The sequence below is a fragment of the Rutilus rutilus genome (assembly GCF_951802725.1).
Source record: "Rutilus rutilus genome assembly, chromosome: 22".
Classification (NCBI taxonomy): domain Eukaryota; kingdom Metazoa; phylum Chordata; class Actinopteri; order Cypriniformes; family Leuciscidae; genus Rutilus; species Rutilus rutilus.
Window position 1 is genome coordinate 16,851,249 of NC_140227.1, and position 23,001 is coordinate 16,874,249.

The following is a 23,001-nucleotide window of genomic DNA, read 5'->3' on the forward strand; positions in this document are numbered from 1 at the left end:
AGGGGCTGGAATGTAAGTGCAGAAAACGTGTGTCTTTTATTTTGTATTTTGCGCGTACATTTCCAGGTGTTTGGTCACATGGGTATTAGTGGGTATTTACCTGGTAGCGCTCCCTGTCTTGTGGAACACTGTGTAGAGAGGGGGTGAGTGGCAAGGAGTGCTCACTTTCAGTTGACCGTTTGCACGTCTGTATGGTTATTTGTTTACATGGATTTGTGTCAGTACGTACTTTAATGGTTCGAGCGTGGACAATCTGTTACCTGTAAGAATAAACCATTGGATGTTACGGATGGAAACGCGTCACGAATCTTTCCTGCTGCTTAGCCTCTCAGCGGCTATAGGTTGCCGCTTCAGTAATTGTGTGTGTTGTGGGTCATTTGCTGTGCGTTGGGCATTTCTGAGCGTAGAGATCATATTCTCTGTATAGGATGTATCGCTTCAGTCGGTCTGGCAATGGAAGGAAACTCATGAAAACTGGAGCTCTCAAGCGCAGTCGACCCAAACAAGCTCTGATCTTCAGCCGGGAGAGATGCTGCAGACTGCGCACGCTCTCTGTCAACACACACACTCAGATATGAATATATCAAAACATGACATGAGCAGAGAAGAATCAGTTGTACAAGTCAAAAGAAAAGGGTTCATATATTTTGTGTTTGGAAAATAAAGCTTATTTAAAACCCATTCTTTTTTTGCATAGACATTTTCAGGACAATTAAGCAGTTTTTTGTCATTTTCAATTGCGATTCTCATTTTAAAGTAATTTAAAGTAATATTTTACTTTATTACAGTATTATTTCATTTAAATCAGCAATGAAAAGAAAATATGCAACAATGAAAATATACAATATACAAACAAGTATAATTTTTCATTTTAAAATATATATAAAATAAACAGTAAAAAACATTCAATAAACATATACAATATATACAAATACAATAATTTACAGTAATTACTATTAAAGTTTTTGAAAGTTTTTATTGTATGTTTTTACTACTGATTTACATAAAAAATGTGTGTATATAGAGAGAGAGAGAGAGAGAGAGAGAGAGAGAGAGAGAGAGAGAGAGAGAGAGAGAGAGAGAGAGAGAGAGAGAGAGAGAATTTTGAATTTTACAAAAACTTTAATACACTTTTCAAGAATTAAATTACAATCATAAACATTTATCAATCAGATCATGACAAAGTTCACAAAAATAAAAATACTACTTCATTTTCAAACAGACAACACAGGGCACTATTGCAACACCAAATATTAACAAAGGTATCGAGATCATCAACAAATTTATAATAATTAAAATCAATCAAGATTCTTGCCTGTACCATATTAAAAAGAAGCTCAACTACATTTTGTTCTACATTATCTTCATTTTTTTTCTTTCTACTCAGATAAATTGCTAGTTTAGCCTTACCTATGATAAAATTCAACAACTGACAATGAAATCTCTTCTCTCTAGCATATTTAAAACCAAAAATAAACAATTCCACAGAAAAGGTTTCACCACATCTTTCAAAAATATTACTTAATGACAAAAATAGAGGTTTTAACCTGTAACAATTTGCAAAAGCATGGAAGACAGTTTCTCTTTCATTACAAAAAGGACATTTGTCACTACTTTCAGGGTTTATAACAGATACAAAGGAATTAACCGCAATGGCTCCATAAAGGATTTTCCATTGCAAATCTCCAGTTTTCATTATCAATGGTGGTTTATAGAGTGACCTCCACTGAGGTTTTATATCTGCACTCAAATTGAAAACAGTACGCCACGGGGTGTCAACTTTCCCATCCAACATCTTTTTGTTAAAACTAAACACACAATATTTATATAATTTTTTTCCAACACAGGATAAAAAATCAATATACACAGTACTGCAAGACTCTAAAAAAACTCCAGAAAAATTTTCCACATTCACAGCAAAAACTAAATTTGGAAAAGGATCCACTGGATTGGGTTCGATAAGCCCATCTCGGAACCTAGACAACAGAGTTAATTCAGTTGGTTCAAGTGTAGATTTCCATTTTGATAAAAGCTTTGTGATGATGCGAACAGACTTGAAACCCAACTTTTGAGCAAATGTACCATTGTTCTTTAGGTCACAGTCTGTTTCCTTCAATAAAAGGCCCAAGGTTAGGATTCTGTTATCAATAAGGGCTTTGTTAAGTCCTGGAAATAAACCATTTCTAGACAAATCCATTCGTGTACCATATATTAAGGGCTCCTCCAATAACCAATGAAGTGATTGTAGATCCTCTGTTCGCTTGAAGTGAAAAAGATTCCAGACTTTAAAAATGTTCTTATAGAAAATTGGTAGTCCAGAAACGTCTATGTCCGAAGAATTCACGAGGAAAAGATTTTTGTCCAATCCTAGACCTTTGAACTTGCGTAGAATGACATGGGCAACAGCACACCACTTCACATCAGAAGAACTAACCAACAGTTTCTGAATACGCTGAAGCCGAAAAGTTGCCACTCTGCTCTGCAGATGTACCAAACCTTGACCCCCTTCTTCTTTAGATAGAAAGAGCAAACTTTGAGGAATCCAATGTATATTGTCCCAAAAAAAATCAACTAAGATGGCTTGAACTTTCTTCAATAAAAGAGAGGGGGGATCAATACATGCAAATTTATGCCATAAAGAGGACGCAACCAAGTTATTAATTATTAGGATACGACCCCTATACGACATTGCTGGAGTCAGAAATTTCCATCTTTCTAAGCGACCTTTAATTTTTTCCACAACATTTTCCCAATTCATTTGTAAGGTAGAATCGTCTCCCAAAAAAACACCTAAGTATTTAAGACCTGTTCTTCCCCAAAAAAGACCTTCTGGTAACTTTGGCTTTCCTCTCAACCATTTACCTAATAAAAGAGTTTCACTTTTTCCCCAGTTCACATTTGCAGATGATAACTTCTTAAAATCGGATAATATCTTCAATAATTTTTCAATGTCATCTTGATCATTAATCATTATGAGGACATCATCAGCATAGGCTGATAAAATAAAATTATCTTTGCAATTTGGCAAACATACACCTTTTAACTGAGCTCTAAATTGCTGTAAAAGGGGCTCAATTGCTAAGGAATAAAGCATTCCAGATAATGAGCATCCCTGTCGAACACCTCTATTCACTTTAACAGGAGCACATAAACCACCATTGATTTTAATAAGACTCTCAATATCACAATAAAGAACCTTTATGAGATCGATAAACTTTGGGCAAAAGCCGAATGATTTTAAAACTTTCCAAAGGTAACAATGTTCCACACGATCAAAAGCTTTTTCTTGGTCTAAAGAGATTAAGCCACAATCCAAATTAAGCATCTTGGAGACCTCTAAAATATCACGAACCAACGAAATATTATCAATTATCGTTCTGCCAGGGACACAATAAGTTTGATCAGAATGGATGACAATATCCATTACTTCTGCTAATCGATTTGCCAGAATTTTAGAGAGCAATTTATACTCACTACAAAGCAGAGATATGGGACGCCAGCATCTTATATCAGTGAGGTCGCCTTTCTTGGGCAAGAGGGTTAATACTGCTCTCCGGCAGCTTTGAGGAAGCCGGCCCTCAGCCAGGCTTTCATTTAACACCTCTAAAACATCCTCTTCCAGGACAGCCCAGAAGGTCTTATACCACTCAATTGGTAGACCATCAACTCCTGGAGCTTTTCCTGACTCCATTCCTTGAAGTGCTTTAAGCAACTCAGCTCTTCCAAGAGCACCTGAGATCTTTGCATTGTCTTCTTCTGATAATTGAGGTAGATCATCAAAAAAGGCATCCTCCCTCTCATATTCTGCTCCGAGTTCATTCGTGTACAGTTTTTCATAAAAACTGATTGCTCTCTTTCTAATTTCTTTAGGATTAGACAAAAGCTTACCAGACTCTGAACGTAGAGCATGGATAACTCTGCTCTGTCCATTTTTCCTTTCCAAACTGAAAAAGAAACTGGAGGGAGCATCCATATGATTTAATTTTTGGAATCGCGATCTGACCAAAGCTCCTTGTGTTTTAACCTGCAGTAAATCATTCAACTGTGTCTTCTTTTTTGCTAGAATATCAAAATAGTTTTGGGTTCTAGTTGATTCAGCCAATTCTTGTAGTTTAAGGATATCAGCCTCCAAGATACTTACATTTAAAAAGGTCTCAGCAGTGATATTAAGAGTATATTGTGTACAGAATTGCTTTATTTGGACTTTTCCATAGTCCCACCATTGCCTTACAGAGTTAAACGTTCCCTTCTTTGTCTTAAAATCATCCCAAAAAATTTTAAACATTTTTTTTAAATATTTATCATTTAATAAATTAGCGTTTAATTGCCAATAGGCACTCTTTGGTTTAATTGAATTAACAAACACATGACACTGTACCATACAATGGTCAGAGAAACCTAAAGGAGTAATTAAACATTTTTTAATGATGTTGCAATGATGATTAAAAATATAAAACCTATCTAGCCTAGCTAAAGAAATCGTGTTGTCACGAACATGTGTCCAAGTATACTGTCTTTGGGTTCCTTCTAAATGCCTCCACACATCACATAACTCATAGGTTTTAACAAGTTGAATAAGGCGTTTACGAGAAGGTGCGTGCGGTTCGATGTGATTTCTATCCAAGTTCGATACAGTACAATTGAAATCACCACCTAAAAAAAGATATTCTTCTCCGTGACAGTTTTGTATAATAGAGCTAAGTATGTCTAGAAAAACCATTCTTTCAACAGCAGAGGTAGGGACGTATACACAAATCAGAACAAAAATACACTTTTCAAAAGTAACCCTTACTTTCAAGAGTCTTCCTTTAATGACTTCGTCAATCTGATATGTATGGGGAGACATTTTTTTTGTAAAAAGGATAGCAACTCCTCCACTGAGTGAGGTATTATGACTCAAGATTGAGAGCCCACTCCACTCTACTGCCCATTCAGGGGCATTTCTAATATCACTATGCGTCTCTTGTAGCATAGTAATATCTATTTTCTTTAGTTTAATTTCTTCAAACAAACCAGCTCTTTTTTTTATATCTCTCAAACCATTAACATTGATTGTTGCTATGTTTACCTCACAAATAATTAAAGAAAAAAATAAAATAAATAAACAAAAAAAACAGAGGTGAACACACATGCTCTTTCATGATTTTAAAGTTAGGTCTTTCCACTGTCAACATTGTTATCCCCTAATGAAAGCTTTCTCACAATTTTTTTCAACCGGTAAACCTCCTTATTTGTGAACAAACTCTCAGACATAGAAAACCTGACCTTGTCAGCAAATTTTCTTGTGTCTGGGAAAAAGTCAGCTACACACACACCTCTTCTATTTTTTGTTGCTCTTAAAAAGAGTTTGATATCCTCAACTTCATAGCCGCTGCTAGTAAAGTCACTTTGAGACAAACAAATGCTGGAATCAGAGGATTCACTGTCACCTTCTATGTCTTCATCAATATGTGTACTTCCAAAGTCTATCTTTATGGCCTTTGCAATTTGAGGGGAATCAGTATTTTTCCTTTTATTCGGGACTTTAAAATGAATTTGCTCTGTTTCTGTCTCGTTTTTATCCAGATGTTGATGAGACTGTGGCATATTAGACTCATCATCACCTTCTTGCATTTCTGTCTGTACACTAGGATCATATGTTTCAGTGTAAACAAGATCATTTTTACCAGCCATAGTAACAGAGCCAACTCCCTGAGATTCTAAACTCACTCTCTCAGATACAGCGTCTTCGATCCTCTTATCGGTATTCACGGTTTCACTCGCAGCAATGCCCGATGGTCCCGCTTTAACAGTCTCATTCACATTTTTCTCACTATCATCATTGACTTTGTTAGGACAAGAACGAATTAAATGTGTTGTTTCCCCACACCTAAAACACTTCATTTTCTCTGTTGTGACATAAATAATATAATCACAATCCTCTACTTTGAGGCGAAGTGACAAATCAATCTCTTCATCATCTTTTAAGATCATGAACAGATAGCGTCTAAAAGACACCACATGTTTCAACAACGGAGACTTGCATCCAACTGGAATCATCTTAATCGGTGATACAACTTTACCGTACCGTGACATAATATTAACTAGAGTTTCATCACTGACAAACGGAGGAACGTTCGATAATAACACTTTCTTAGACGGCATAGAAAGCGGGAGTACCGGAATAAAATTCTCACACACAACAATGCCGGTTTCAACTAGCTCGTTAGCTTTTTCAACTGAACTAAGAAAGATTACTACGGCACTGTTCATTCTAGAGGCCGACAATACATGCTCATGTCCCACCATTTCACCTGCAGCCAAACAACATTCCTCTACAGTCACCGCGGCCGCCACTTTCACTCCGTGACGCCGTGTGAGGGAGCTTAAAATTTGCGAGCGCGGGGCCGCCATGCTGCCTATAGCAACAGCAGCACACACGGCCCAACTCAATACTAACAACACGAAAAAACTCCAATTACTAAACTAATCCTACAAAGCAGAGAGAAAAAGAAAGAGAAAGTACTCACATTCACTTCTCACACTCAAACCACTCAGCCTCACACACCTGTCCACTCGCACCGGAAACGGAAACGGAAACGGGGAGAGAGAGAGAGAGAGAGAGAGAATATATTATTATAATTATTATTATCATCATGTACAAACCTTGAATTTTCCATGAGCAAAGCCTTCAGTTTGGAGCAGATGGTCACATGATCTACGTAATCCAGCATGATGCGGACCACGTTTCCTTTGAGATGCTTCAGCCACGAGACCGACATGAACTCACAGAACTGCAGGGAGAGGAAGAGAGCGTTCAAAACACACACAACACATTTAATCAGACAGCAAACTCTATGAATCAATCACCAGGGTGTCTTTAATGACAGTATCACTCCAGCCCTCAAAACCACTCGGCACATGTGATCCCTCCCCGTACGAGCAGTCGAAGCATCTCTCCACATCGTAACCATAGTTACACAGCATCCGCAGCACCACCTCGTCCCTGAGGGCGTACTGTAGGGCCGAGGGGAAGTGAGTGGTGTTCACCCGGCAGAAGTAATTCACATTGGCTCCATGTCTAAGTAAAGTGTCGATGAGCTCGTAGTTGCCCAGGCGCAGCGCAACCTGGAGGCATTTGACGGGGTCCTGGTTGGGCATCGCTCCGGCCTCCAGTAAAACTCTGGCGGATGCGATGTCGTCATTGGACACAGCGAAGTAAAGCGCAGACTGGCGTTTGTCATCATAGTTACGCCGAACCCATGGATGAAGCATGAAGTTGGGGTCGTACCCGGCGTTGAGCAGCATCTCCAGACAGTGTGTGTGTCCGCCAGCCGCTGCTGAGTGAAGAGGACTGATCCCACTGTCGTACACTGTGTCCAGCGTCTTGATGGGTATCAGGACAGCCAGAGCCCTGCGCACACGTCACGGTCAGTTATACAGCGCTTTAGACAAGACAGATCTTTACAGTGATGGTGTATTCAATTCAAATTCAAAAAAAAGTTTTTTGAATGTAGTTTTTTTTCATGTCATCACATTGTTTAGAGCATAAGAAACAAATGGTTAAAAAAACATTTTTGAAAAATAATATTTTATTCATACGTTATGCTATGTCCTCTGTAGTGGACACCACAGGGGCCGGTTTCACAAAGACAGACTTTGACTATGGCTTAGATATAGTAGATAGTCAGACTTCAGATAGACATCTAAATCAGACCGTTGCACAAAGCACTTAAGACTCTGACTATCTTAAGTAGGAATACACTGCAATGCATTCTGGGTAAATTAAGACACTTTTCAAAACAAAAAACATGGCGGATCGAGAAAGCGCATTCAACCGCTCAGTGCAGTTTACCCCCGCGGAGAATATGTGTTTGTTGGAGGAGTATAACAGTTACAAGGACATTTTACTTGGGAAATTTAGCAGAGAATGTAGTAACAAGAAGAAATGTTTAATTTATGAGCCATTTTCCCTTTTCTTTTGGCTGTTTGTAATGTAACTGATTGTTACTGCTGGTTGCCAAGGTAACAGAGCCTTAGACCTAAGTTAGCCTCGGGGTAAGGTGTCTAATGTTTTTGGTCTAAATTAAGTCAGTCTTTATTTTTGTGAAACAGTCTGACTTGCATTAGACTAGTCTATGAGCAAATTTTAGACTCGTCTAACACTATAGACTGGTCTAAAATAGCTTTGTGAAATCGGCCCCAGGACTAAGCCGTTTAAAAAATAAAATTACATGAAATTATATAGTATAGGATTTTTTTTTCAATCACCAATAAATTTTGGGGTTTCAGGATTTTTTTTTAACCAAAATTTGTATAAAGATGATTCTCAACTATGTTCTGAAAGATATATTGGAATGAATTGATACACCATTTTACTTCATGCAATATGTGGGTAAAATGCCCATAAATTAATATTCCCATTCAATGCAATGTATCTACACACTGTATCTAATTTTCACATTAATGTGTTCTTGGAGCAACATTTAATGAAAAAAGAAGTGTAATAATTGGAGTAATATAATATCTAATATTTCATAGGAATATTGATGTATAATTTATTTCCATATTCACTTCTTGTGTCTCCCGAAATGCCTGATAAACATGATGTAAGTCCTGATGTCTCTACAGTGGACATGTATGAAATCAATGCCCTGTTCTGGAACAGATAGTAATTTTTTGATTTGAAACCCCATAACGTTTTCCTGAGATGTTGGTTTATGAAATACAATTTGAAAAGTAGTCCGATTTAAATTATTATTACAATATATTATCATATTTCCTACATTTGATCACTAAATTAATGTCAGACATTTTTAAAGACCAAGGAGAAGTTGTTTACATGGTGAAACCTCCAAACATTTGGTATCTCTGAAAAGCCCTGAATGTACAGGACACCCAGGATCATGTGACATGTGACATGCATGATGTCAGAGAAATTCACTAAAATATAATGTCCACTACAGTGGAGAAAAGTCTATTCCTAGGTCTCAGGAGGATAGGGTGACCGAGATGTGGAACATTCTTATTACTTAAAAATAGAAATTAAGTCTCAGTTGAAAACTTATCTTTTTAACTTCTGAAGAACACGTGCAAATAGAAAAAACACCAGTAAATTAAAAAAACATCATCAGTTTGACAACACATGAGCTGCAGAGACTCACATTGTGAGCCTGTTTCTGTATTTGGTTGCGTTGTGAGTATTTGCAGCACATGTTGTCAGACGGATGTTTTATTAATTTGTAAAAATGCAATTACTATCGTTTCTGGGATAATAATATATACATTCAAAAGTTTGAGGTCAGTAAGATATGTTTTTTTAAAGCAAGTAACAGTTTTATTCAGAAAGGATGCGTTAAACTGATCAAAAGTGACAGTAAAGACATTTATAGTGTTACAAAAGATTTCAATTTCAAATAAATGCTTTTCTTCTAAACTTTCTATTAATCAAAGAATCCTGAAAAATAAAATGTATCACGGTCTCCACAAAAAAAAAAATATTAAGCAGCAAAAACTGTTTAAGCATTGATAATAATCAGAAATGTCAGCATATTAGTATAATTTCTGAAGGATCATGTATTATCAGGGTTATGTATTATGTACTCCACCATGCAAAAGTCTAGGGTTTAGTTTACCAAAGAAATCAATGCTTCGTTACATTCACTGTCATAGAAGAAACCATGTGTGTGTGATATGATTGACACTAACTTCACGTGTCCACGATGGGCCCCGGTGTGTGTGGGGATGTTGGCATCAGCCCCGTACTCCAGCAGTGATGATATGACATCCGGGTTTCCGGAAGCACACGCCTCAAACAGGATCGTTACGCTATCCTGAGCCTGAGACTCGACGTCAGCGCCTGAACACCAACAGAAGCTTTTATTACGCACGTGTTTGCATGTTTGGATTCTGTCGGGTCAAAAGAAATCGTGCATTAAAAGTTACACTTTTGCTTTAAAATACAGATTTCATTGAGTTTCGAAGTGCAACAATACTTAATTTAACACAAATACAATTTTTTTTTTTTTTTTTAGCATATTGTGGAAATAAAAAACATTTTAATATATTTTAAGTAAAGACACTACAATCAAAAAACATTGTTTTTTTCATGCACTGGTCAAGTTTGAGATTTTGCTTCCATTACATGTCTTTTTTTTTTCAGACTAGTGGAAAGAAAACATCCAAAATACACAAAACACATTCACATCATGTGTGAAATAAAATACATGTATTTTCTAAATGAAAAAAAAAAAAAAAACTAAACTAAATAAAAATGAGGAATGTTGCAACTAGGTGAAATAAAAATAAAAAAAAAACGTTTTTTATATTTAGTCAGTTAGCGTTTACTTTATTTCACGTAAATGCCACACATGCTTTTCAAACAGCAGATAAAGAGTGCTAGTTATTTTAGTATGATTACGACACTATTATAGTTTTTATCAATATTCTGAATTACTTTTAATTTTAGATTTTCCAGCTTCATTTTAATTGTAGTTAAAGTTTTAGCAATGTTGTCGTGTTTTTGTCATTTTTATAATTTTTATACAGTTTTTATTATTTTCAGTTTTTGTTATTTTAGTTCACTTTTATTTGTATTATTTTAGTGAACTCTAATAACCCTGGGCTGCATCCCAGTTCCCCCCTGACCTCTGAACTCTAATAACCCCTGACCTCTCCGGAGAAGCGTGCGCATGATCTCCAGGTGTCCCGCCTGCGCAGCTAATGCTAACGGGGTCAGGCCATAGGAGCTTCTGGGGTCAGGATGAGCTCCGCTCTCCAACAGCAGATCCACGAACTCGTCCAGGCCCAGGCGAGCAGCTTCGTGCAGGGCAGTCCTGCGGTGCGCCCCCTCCTGGTCAACTCTCGCGCTGAAGCTGAGCAGAAGCTTCGTCATGTCGTAGCTGCGGGAATAAAAAACTGAACATAACTAAACTTAAATCATGAAATCAGGCTTTTTAAAGGGCACCTTTTATGCAAAATTCACTTTTACATGGTGTTTGAACATAAATGTGTCAGCAGTGTGTGTGTACACGACCATCCTATAATGATAAAAATCCACCCAGTGCTTTTTTTTAAAATCCCCATATAAGCACAGTCTCAGAACAAGCCGTTCGCAGATTCTTGGCAAAGGGACGTCACTTTGCACAAGCCCCACCCACGACTGTTGATTGACACTGCAGTTTTAGCGTATCCCTCTAACAAAACGGGTTTTTGTCTTTTGGCTGATTCACTATGGTAAGCCTATTATCAGTGTTTTTAGACCGGTCGGAATGGTTTTGGTTGGAAATTGTGTTATGCGTCCCTCGCCTGTGTGTCTCATCATTTCTGTAAATATAGAGTAAAGTTGCTCGGCTGCTTTGCTGTGTGTCTGGTGTGTGTTAATGAGTAAATATACAGTAACATCTTCAGCTAGACAACTTGAGATCCTTTCATCTAAACTGGTTATATCTCTGAAGCCTGGCAGTGAATGTTTTATGAGCAGTATGATAATCTATATCTCTTTTTTAGTTATGAGAAAGAATCATACACATTTGCACAGTCATGCAGAGCCGAAGCACAACCAAAATAATGTTCTTCCGAAAAAGGCATGCAGTTTTGTTTTTCTGATCCCATACTAGAGGGCCAAAAGTTAAAATAATAGTCAACTTTATTAGAGTCCACACGACATATACATATACATTATATGTGACCCTGGATCACGTCACCAGTCTCGAGTCGCACGGGTATATCTGTGGCAATAGCCAACAACAAAATGATCCATTTTTCTTTTATGCCAAAAATCATGCGGATATTAAGTAAAGATCATGTTCCATGAAGATATTTTGTAAATTTCCTACTGTAAATATATAAAACATGTATTTCTGTGAGTGAGTGCAGCACAATCGTGAACATAAATGATCAACTTTAAAGGAGATTTTCTCAATGTTTCGCTTTTTTTGCACCCTCAGATTCCAGATTTACAATAGTTGTATCTCGACAAATATTGTCCTATCCTAACAAACCACACATCAATGGAAAGCTTATCTATTCAGAGTTTATATGATGTATAAATCTCAATTTAAAAAAACTTGACGGTCTAGGTTTTGTGGTCTAGGGTCACATATATATCCCAAACTCCGCCTCTCGTTTGTAACTCCGACTGAAGAGTGCTGTTCTCTGACCTACGACGAGCGGAGAGTCCTCCTCCTGGTCCAGGCTGTCTGCACTGCTGCCGTTCTCCAGCAAGAAACAAGCGTTGTCCAAAAGACCTTTTTCCACAGACAAGAAGAGAGCAGTCTTTCCCCGCCGAGTCTTTCTGTGCTTCGCATCCTCAGGAGAGGCTGAGAAAGAGTTGAAATCACAGTGTTAAAACACATGAGATCAACAATACTGATTCGAAACGATGTGCCTCCTCACGACAAACCCTTAAACGTGATCTGAAGGATGCTCTGGTTGTTCTGTACGGTGGCCTCGTGTAAAGGCACGAAGCCTGTGTCGTCCTCTTCGGAGAACGCCTGCCGATGGACACACAGCTTACGGAGAGTGTTTTCATCTCCTGAGAAAGACATTAGCAAACAGAAGCAGATCAGGTTTATTAGTGAACATCATTGCTACTGCAAACCAACACAAACTACCATAAACCTGCACACATTACACTTACTGTTTAAATGTGATGATAATAATGGTAATATTCAAGGGAAATGAAGATGAAGATGTCATATATCACTCATACAACAAACAAATAAATGATAACTATTATTTATGAAAATATTATTTATAAAGCTTGGGATCATTTTGGAATATTAAGGTTAATATATTTTTGCCTAATTGATATTATGATTGACATTTAAGTACATCTCTCCAAAAAAAACAATAACAACTCATTAATGTAATGATAGTATTTGTTGAACTGCTTTGATTTCATTTGATTTAAATGAAAGAATTCCAGCATTTTTATATAATGCTAGCCTGGCTAACGTCAGACCAAGTCTCATTGAGACTTGGTCTGGGAACTACGTGCGCATTTTCTCGTATTTGAGGCGTGGTTTACGCATGCCCAGAGCCGTTTATTGGGCGCTATGAATGTCTATCAAATGCGCCTGTATGTAGCTCATAGCCAATCGCTTCAATTAGTACCAGATGACGTATGTAGAGTGAGAGAAATTCAACGAGGAAAAAGACGATGGGTCAAAGATTTATTTGTACACGATGGCGTTTAGCGAATATTACCGTTTGTGAAAGATAAACATGAGGGTAGAAGGTAACGTCGAGTCTGATATAAACAAACTGCTTCGGTGTCGTCATCATCTTGCTGCTCCCTCCCCGTTCTGTGATTGGTTCCCTTTTTCAGGGGAAAAATTGTCCCATGGTGTCCAGACTGCCTAGCAGCGTGAATAGAATCGCGCTGCGAGCAAGGCAGTATGGGGAAACCCAGGCTAATATAATGCATGAATAAATGTCTAATTATTATCTCCATTGAGTATATAAGAATTAAAAAATAATAATAATAATGACTGCAACAACAAAAACAATAGCAATGATCATTTATTTTAAATTATTTTTATTTATGTGTTTTAATTAAATATTTACTTATTGTTCAAATAAAATGTTATGTTACTCTATTTATTTATTTATTTATTTATAAATAAAATAAAATAAATTACAATTGTTTTTGGCATGAAAACATTGTTAATCTCCAAAAAAAATGCAATTGCCCTTAGTTATATACAGTACCATACAATTTATTTTATTTTCTTCTTTTTTAATTTTATTTTGGTGTGAATATAACTTAGATATGTTATTGTTAACATCATGGCTACTGCTAGACTAGCACCACACCAACACGAACCACTATAAACCTGCACACATTACACTTACTGCTTAAATGAGATGATAATAATGGTAATATTCAGGGGAAATGAAGATGAAGATGTCAAGGTCATTTATCACTCATAAATAGACTAAAAATGATTATTTATGAAAATAGTATTTATAAAACCTGGGACCATTTTGGAATATTAAGGTAAATATATTTCGCTTAATTGATATTATGATGGACAATTAAGTACATCTCTCAAAAAAAAAATCTGTAATGATCATATTTGTTGAACTGAGTTGATTTCATCTTATTTAAATTAAAGAAGTATTCCAGTATTTTTAGATAATGCAGAACAAATGCCTAATTTGTCTAATTTGTTCTGCATTATATAAAAATACAACAACAACAATAGCAATAATAATAACAATGTACAGTAAGTATAAAATAAGTAAAACAATATTTGCATCACAATACAAAAAATCTTAATGCTCTCTTTAAGACCGGTTTTACTTATATAGTTTTAAGAAATGCATTTATTTTATTTAAATCAAATCTTATTTAATTTACTTTTTATTTTTTTTTATTTTTTTATGTAGTTATTTATTTTTTATTTAAATCTAATTTTATTTATTTATTATTTTTATTTATGTAGTTATTTATTTTTTATTTAAATCTAATTTTATTTATTTATTATTTAATTAGTTATTTATTTTTTATTTAAATTTTATTTTATTTATTTATTTATTATTTAAATAAAATGTATTTAATTTATTTTAATCTATTGATTTATTAATTATTTTTTTAATATATTTTTAACTAAAATAAATTAAATGGTATTTGGCATGAAAACATTGTTACAATTATTTATATAATACCCATTCATACCATGCTGTATTGCACTGAATATCTTCTCTCTCTCAGGGCTGATCTGAACAATCCTGCAGACACAAATACAGCACATCTCATTCCAGTATCAGCAACATCAGTGACTCTGAAGTGACGGACAGCAGAGAGTGTGTGTGACCTGCAGACATCAGCAGATACACTTCAGCTCGGTTCGCTTGTGTCGCTGCCGGAGACTCTGTTCGATCATGAGTTGAGTCGCAGAATCATCGTCAGAAATCCCTCCGGATGTTTCCAGATCCATGACACTGTGTGTGGATGTTGATGAGGCAGATCTCCTGTGAATCCGGTCCAGAAAAGACCTGCGATCTGCAACACACACACACACACACTGAAAACTGTGAATTACACCACGTGCAAGTCTAAAACTGAACATGAGCAAATCAATGTGATGTTTAAACGCTTTAATGCATGTCAACGTCTGTCAATATCATGACATGCAGGCCTAGCACAGGCAGTGTGTGTAGCTTCAAAAGTTAACACATTCAGACAGCTTTTCATGTTATCTTTTTCTGACCGCTAGAGTTGTTGTGTGTCGTCTGTGGTTTGGGGAGGGTCGCATTGACTGCATACTAGCAGTAGACGGGCTCTGATACTAGTGCTGCGTTCCAGTCCACTGTTAGACACGCACTTGCGAACTTCCCTAAGCACTCCTGCCGCCATTTTGAAGTGCGTTCCACTTCGTAAAGTGGACGAGGGAAGTTTATATGGACAGACCCTCGTTCCCTCAATTTTGACCGAGGGAGCGAGTCTGCTTCAAATGTACACTTCAGGCACCTATATGTTCCACAATGCAGTACGATTGTGACGTCACCACATATCTCGTCTAATCTTCACCACCACAACAAACAACTCTATGATATTTTAATTATAATTTTTTAATTTAAAACAACCCAAACACACCTATAAACATTTGGATGCTGCATTAAACAAATTATTAAAGGGAAAAGAATGTAATTAATAAATCAACTCCACAGCTGATTCCAAGTGATCAAGGGCTTAGGACGTTCCAGTTCAGACCATTGCAGTTTCCGCCAGTAGTGGGCACTCGCAATGACGTACATCCGAGTGAACGAGACGAAGGGAAGTTAGCGAGTGAAGGGCATGACAATTTTGGACTGGAACGCAGCACAGGTTATTTAGGTCAGAGTTCTTCTATAAATACCGGATCAAGCGACCCAGAAGGACACTTTACTGCCGGGCTTTCAATCTTTCCAATCCCCCAAAGATGATCATCCTCATGCGAGGGATCCCAATCCTAAAATTTAAAAGGCGGAGATATGTTTTCATTAATACTGTGAAAAATGAATATTATTAATGTGTAAAATATTTATTTCTATTATTTTACATCATTGCATTTATACTCACTGCTGTACTGTATGTCTTTTTTATCATTTATTTGAATCAAATGTATTAATTTATTATTTAAATCAAATTGCATTTATGTTAATAACTTTATGTTAATAACTTTAATAACTTAATTTTTATTTTAATCAATTTATTTACTTAGTTTAATCTTAATTTTACACTGCTTATTTAAATTAAGTTTTTATTTATTTAGTTTTATCAAATTTATTTTATTTAAATATTGTATTTTATTTTAAACTTTTAATTAAATATGTTTAATTATTTAATTATTCAAATGTATTAATTTAAATCAATTTTTATTTTAATAAAAAAATATTTTAATCTAAATTATTTAGTTAGTTTAATCTTATTTTAATGTTTTATTTATGTAGTTTTTTTTAATCAAATGTTTTAATTTAAATCACATTTACTTTTATTATTTTTATTCAGTTAGTTATTTTAATCTTGCTTTTATTTATTTTTAATAATCAATAATAATTTTAATAATCCAGTTTGAAAACCCCTGCTTTGGTGGATGGTCCGCACACACACACACACACACTTCCAGCCGATCATTCTGCAACATAAAATGTACCAATTGGTACCACTGTTTTCTGACATGACATCATTATTGCTGCTTTATGCCTATTGTGGGCTCTTGTGAGGGAATAATAATTCCATCATGCGTCTGAACACTAGATGGCGACGTTTAAAGGAACACGCCGACTTTTTGGGACTTTAGCTTACTCACCGTATCCCCCAGAGTTATGATAAATGTCTATCAATAAAAACTTTCAAAATTGTACTTGCAAATAGTTTATTTCATAAATGCCATCGTAACAATTCAGTTAAAGAAATTTGTATTTTGTCATAACCTTTGCTACTTGTTACTTTTATTACCAAACAATTTTTTTTGCCTCCAGGTAGCAGACATTAAAAAAGGTATTATATCTTTATATTAATAGTAAATTAAACTAATGAGCTCATTAAATGCTGTCATAATCTTAAAACCTGTTACAGCTTTTACTACTAAATTATCAACAACAACCCTTTAATATAAAAAGCAGGCACGTGCAGAGGGGGGGGGGCGTTGGGTGCTCGAGCACCTGCCCCTTTGCCCCTTGGTGCCCAAAGTGCCCTTTTGTCAAGGCAAAATTTCCTCTCCTTTTTTTGTAATTAAAGGCCCTTTTGTGGATGCCTGCCCAACCTAACTATTAGTAAAATTAATAAATAATAATTTAGCCGTAAATGAAATGATCCACATGATGACCTTTCACCTGACGAACTCATCCAGAACGATTCCTCACGCTGCACGCACATTCTTTAATTTCGCGCGGCTACGCGCACTACCAGAAGATATCTTAAAATCTGCGGCTGCTGGTAAGTGGCGTTTCATTTTCAGCGAAGTGATTTTGATGTTTGTTTACTTATTATTATTATTTTACAAGGACGACGTGAAGAGAGCATGCAGAGATGTTGTTTATATTGCAGTGTGTAGGCTGTAGAAGTAACTGTTTTCCTGAATGCCATCAAGATTAAAACCGAGACTGATTTCATAACAGGTCAATAAACAAATAGTTAAAATTAAGTCACTTACATTTTAGACGCAATGACTGTTTTTGTTCTGTTTCAGCAGCGAAAATAGTTCCAAACAAATATCACCGCACAACCATCGCGCATCTCACAGCAACACTTGTTGCATTACTGAATGATTCAGCATTTTGAACGAATCGGTTGAGTCAAAGATTCAATTACCCATTCACAAACTGCCTCATTCTGAATAAATCAGCCGATTGAACGAATCGTTTGAATGAATGACTCAATGACTCGCTCATTAAAACGGTCGCCTGCCGCCTCCTACTGGCGGTTTAGTTTCATAAAGTATCATCTTTTCAACATTCCTTATTTTTGTATATTCAAAAATATTTAAAATAATCTAATTTAATACAGTTATAATTTTTCAATGTAAATTATTTAATGTGATTGGTAACTATAATATAATAACTATAATATATTGATCAAATTTAAGAATTTGAAATGAAAGTTGGAGCATACATTTAATAAAATTAGGGGAAAGATGCCCTTTATAAAAGATACAAAAAATTAGGGATTTCAAACAGTGATGTAATGAAACATTGACAATTTAAGTTTGAAGGGAGAAAAGCCTCTGTTTAGGCTATTAAGGAAATGTAATTTTGCCAAAAGAAGAACTTTTATTGTATATAAATGTTCATTTTAAATCAGCCTACTTCAGTGTGATATGTTACCATACTATCATGCTTAACACTAAGAATTTGAATAATTGTAATGTGATGATCAGATGCAGATATCTAAATCAAAGAATATGTGCGGTTTGCGGGTGGATTATTTATTTTTAACAGTGGATTCGGGCAGATTCGGGTGACTCAAAGTGCACCAGATTAATGAATTTATCTTTAAAATGTACAAAATTTTCTTACGGGGGGGCATGCCCCCGGACCCCCCTAGAGGTACCAAGCTCCACCCACAAAAATGATGTGGGAAACACATTAGGCTATATGATGATCTACAAAGAAATACACATTTTATTATCTTATTATTAAAATACATTATTAGGATTTTACCACCTCCGCCTCATTTTAAGCCAGGAAAAACACAGCCCCATTTAAAGCCTTGTGCCCCCCTTTTATACTTTGAGCACCTGCCCCTCCAGAGGTCTCTGCACGGCCCTGATAAAAAGGTAATGAAATGGACTGCGAAGATCTCTCCACAAGTCCTGCAGTAACAAAGAAGTGGTAGATGCCGCCGCCAGCTGGAGATTTCAAAAGTTATAAAGATCTTTATTTCTTGCAAGAAAGGCTGTTCACATACAGAACGCATCTGGTATGAGAAGGCAAAGGGCTAGTCCCCTTCCAGAAGTTATATACCCCTAAACACATCCTGGATAGGCTTCATCTGTGTCAAAGGATCAATACCTTAAAAGGAGACATCTCGTTCAAAAATCTTGGTCTGGCATAAATTATATCTAGACAGAACAATATCATGCCTACATACAAGTTCCTGTTTTTAGCTGCAGCTCTTCACACATTTTGCTTATATCTCTATTTTGATCTTAAGCTACGCACATACTTTCACACTTGGAGCTCACAAAAGGACACTTGAAGTACAAAGGGTCACTTGAGTGCATATAGTCTCTCTGTTACTTAGTCTCCTATAACTCAGAACATTTTGTCCCTGCAAGCTTGTCTTAACTTATGCTTTTCTAAACACTTGATTACATATCTTTAATAACGTGCTTTAGCTTATATGAATATATTTCTTCAAATGCTTATCAGCTACTGTTCGGACGCTCTTGCTTACTGCTCCGCGCTTTGCTCTATCGCTTTTACATTTTATCTCCTATTTTTTCTATATTTGATTTCCTTTATTTTATTTCCTTTTATCACCTAATTTTAACTTCAGCAAATCAGCACAGTGCTCATACGACAAAGTTTGGATTACTACAAAAACTGAGAATTCTTTTACCCGACCAGCTTACATACCGGGAAAGGAAAACACAACTGCCTACAAGGATAAGAGAAAATGCCTCTTCTGGAATCTACTTGCTGCACTAACTGCCACAGACTTTTACAAAGGATTGCAGTTCTAGAAACAAAGTTATTTACGGGACCACCAAACCAGACGGAGCACACAACAGAGCTTCGTCATGGACACCCACAGCATACCGGTGAGTCCCATGAAACTAGTACTCCTCGACAGGTAGAGAAACAAGCCGATCGACTTACTAATCGATGGCACACACAGGGAGGGAGACCCAAAGGCACTCGAGACATCAGATTGTCACGAGCATCACATATTACCGCAGTAGCATCCTCTACCCCAGATACAGCTCTGACAAGGATTGCAAACACTGGCCTCCTACCACCGCCTATACATCTTGAGAACAGATTTGAAGTACTAATGAATGTAAATGAGGAATCCACAAATGTGATGAATGTGATCGAACACAGACTGAATAGGCCAGTAGCTAACACTGATGCTAACTGGCGCTCAAGGTCGAGCAGACAGCGGCACTCAGCTCAGAGCGCAGCCGGGCCCAGGACTCTGATAGTGGGGGACTCCATAATCAGAAACATTAGCAACAGGGATACAACTACGTGCTGCCTTCCACAAGCAACAACTTCTGATATAAACAGGGAACTTCAGAACATTCTGATGAAACATAAGACTGCAAATCGACTCATCATACATGTGGGGAAGAATGATATTCATAAAGAGCAGTCAGAACTCCTTAAGAAGGATTTCAATGAACTTTTTGAAACACTTAAAAGACTGAAAGTTCAAACATTCATCAGTGGACCACTACCAGCAAGAGGAACAAACAGGTTTTCACGGTTGCTTGGGCTTAATACATGGCTGCAAAAAACCTGCAATATAAAAGCAGTGAACTTCATTGACAATTTCAATCTTTTCTGGAGTCAACGACAACTGTTTCATCGGGACGGCCATCACCCAAACAAACTTGGTTCAAGAGTGTTAAAGGACAATATCTACTTCTCCCTAAATCATCCTTCTGCGGTTTGTGCCAATCCACTCAATCTGAATGGCACACACACACCTGGACACAGTATGAATGACCACGGGACTTCACTTCAGCAGCAAAATGGACATGATAACCCCACTCCGCCACAACAACCTCTGCTCACGGACACAATCTCAGCTGAGCCCTGCACACAGAGCTCACCACAGACAGCCATATCAGAACTGCTTGAAGATTCAGCACCCAAGGACGACTTCCTGGAAAACAGCCAGGGAAGCCAGGACAGCATATTACAGCCTCCTATAACACCAGAGCAACAGCCCCTTTCACCAGACACTTTCTCCCTCTCCCCTGCAACGCCACTACTGTGCTTCTCACAGAAAATGGAAGAACTGGTGCATGCTGGAACCAGACTATCCCACTCTTTTGCTGCAAGCCCCCAGATACCAACTAAAAAAAGACAGGCACCACTACCACCAAAGCCTGCGGGCCCAGCTCGCCCTCCCCCTCCTCCTGTGAGAGCTCTTCGGCCTCTGCCACAACGCCAGGGCCCACACCCTCCTCCTTCTGCTCGAGGTGAACCAAAAACAACTGATACCAGCTCTCAGTGATATGTGTCGGGTCCCCGTTTTGATAACAGTAACTTTCTCAAATGTTTACAGAACAAGCGGGAACCCAGTGTGCCTGTATCTTTCTCTATTGCTGTTCTATTACATGATAGAAAGTCTAAGGCCTTCAATAGCCGTACAGCAAACCCAACTAATCTGGTGCCTATTACACGTCAAACTAATATTGCTGTGGGGAAAAGTAAGTCTGTTAAGTTAGCTCTTTTAAACATTCGCTCACTTAAAAATAAATCACTTCTAGTCAACGACTTAATAACCACAAACAACCTGGATTTTATGCTTCTAAATGAAACCTGGCTAGAAGACAGCTACAGTGCAACAATCCTCAATGAAGCAGCCCCTCCTAACTTTACTTTTATGAGTGTCTGCAGAGCTGTTAAGAGAGGTGGGGGTCTAGCTGCTCTTTTTAAAGATATCTATCAATGTAAGCAAATATCATTTGGGAATTACTTGTCTTTCGAATATCTGGGTATTGTGTTAAAAGGTGCTCCACGCATTTTACTTTTCATTATTTACAGGCCTCCAAAATACTCTCCAGCCTTTGCTGAGGACTTTACAGAACTGTTATCAACAATTACCTCAGAGTTTGACTGTTTTGCCATTACTGGAGATTTTAACATCCATATAGATAATGGAGAAAACAATATGGCAAAAGAAATCAAAACTGTTTTAAAAACTTTTGATCTGACTCAGCATGTACATGGACCCACACACAATCGTGGACACACTTTAGATTTACTTATCAGTAAGGGTCTAAACATTTCATCGATTGTTATTAAGGATGTAGCACTGTCTGATCATTTCTGTATTTTCTTTGATATATTGATCTCTCCTGCCACTGAAGCTAGATCTGTGTCTGTCAAGAAGAGATGCTTAAATGAGAACACTAGTGTCCTATTTATGAAGGCTATATCCTTAACACCAAGCATATCTGCTGACTCTGTTGATTTTCTCCTTGATTCTTTTAACTCAAAAGTTAAAGGTGTAATTGATGATATTGCTCCTGTTAAAGTCAGGAAGAAGAGTGGCAGACAAAAGGCACCTTGGAGAAACTCAACAGCAGTGCAAAATATGAAAAGACAATACAGAAAAGCAGAGCGCATGTGGCGGAAGACAAAACTTGTAGTCCATTATAACATCTACAAAGACAGCCTTCATGCTTTCAATATGGAACTAGGCAAAGCTAGACAGACTTTCTTCTCAAATATTATAAACAGCAATTTAAACAACACACGCACTCTTTTTGCTACTGTAGAGAGACTGACAAACCCCCCAAGCCAGATTCCCAGTGAAATGCTCTCAGACAGCAAGTGCAGTGAGTTTGCTTCTTTCTTCTCTGAGAAAATCAATAATATCAGAAAGGTGATCAGCACATCCTTGAGTTGCGCTGGGGTCAGACAGATCAAACCACCTGAGAAAGTAGTTACTATGTCTGATTTCAAAGAAATTGATGGCAAAATTTTGGAAGAAACCGTACAGCACCTTAAAACATCAACCTGCGCTCTTGACACACTTCCCACATCGTTTTTCAAAAGTGTGTTAAACAGTTTAGAAGCAGATCTTCTAGAAGTGGTAAATGCTTCACTTCTCTCTGGGAGTTTTCCAAACTCCCTAAAAACTGCAGTTGTCAAGCCCCTCCTGAAAAAGAGCAATCTGGATAAGACCATATTAAGCAACTATAGACCGATCTCAAATCTTCCTTTCATAGGTAAGATCATTGAAAAAGTTGTCTTCAATCAGCTGAACAAATTCTTATGCTCGAATGGATACTTTGACAATTTTCAATCTGGTTTCCGACCGCACCACAGCACAGAGACAGCGCTCATAAA

The 23,001-nt window shown here is 37.0% G+C and overlaps 1 protein-coding gene across 1 annotated transcript; it reads right to left on the bottom strand.

The window, feature by feature from the left end:
* Positions 1–373: 373 nt before the first annotated feature.
* LOC311281501 (dynein axonemal heavy chain 12-like) lies at positions 374–14,924 on the bottom strand (the record flags this gene model as incomplete). The annotated part of the gene is made up of 9 exons (XM_084394496.1): positions 374–567; positions 6,635–6,773; positions 6,850–7,393; positions 9,688–9,838; positions 10,651–10,896; positions 12,141–12,299; positions 12,383–12,514; positions 14,663–14,715; positions 14,824–14,924. 9 exons carry the CDS (start codon positions 14,922–14,924, stop codon positions 374–376), a joined length of 1,719 nt encoding a protein of 572 aa, XP_084250622.1.
* Between the last annotated feature and the right edge of the window lie 8,077 nt (positions 14,925–23,001).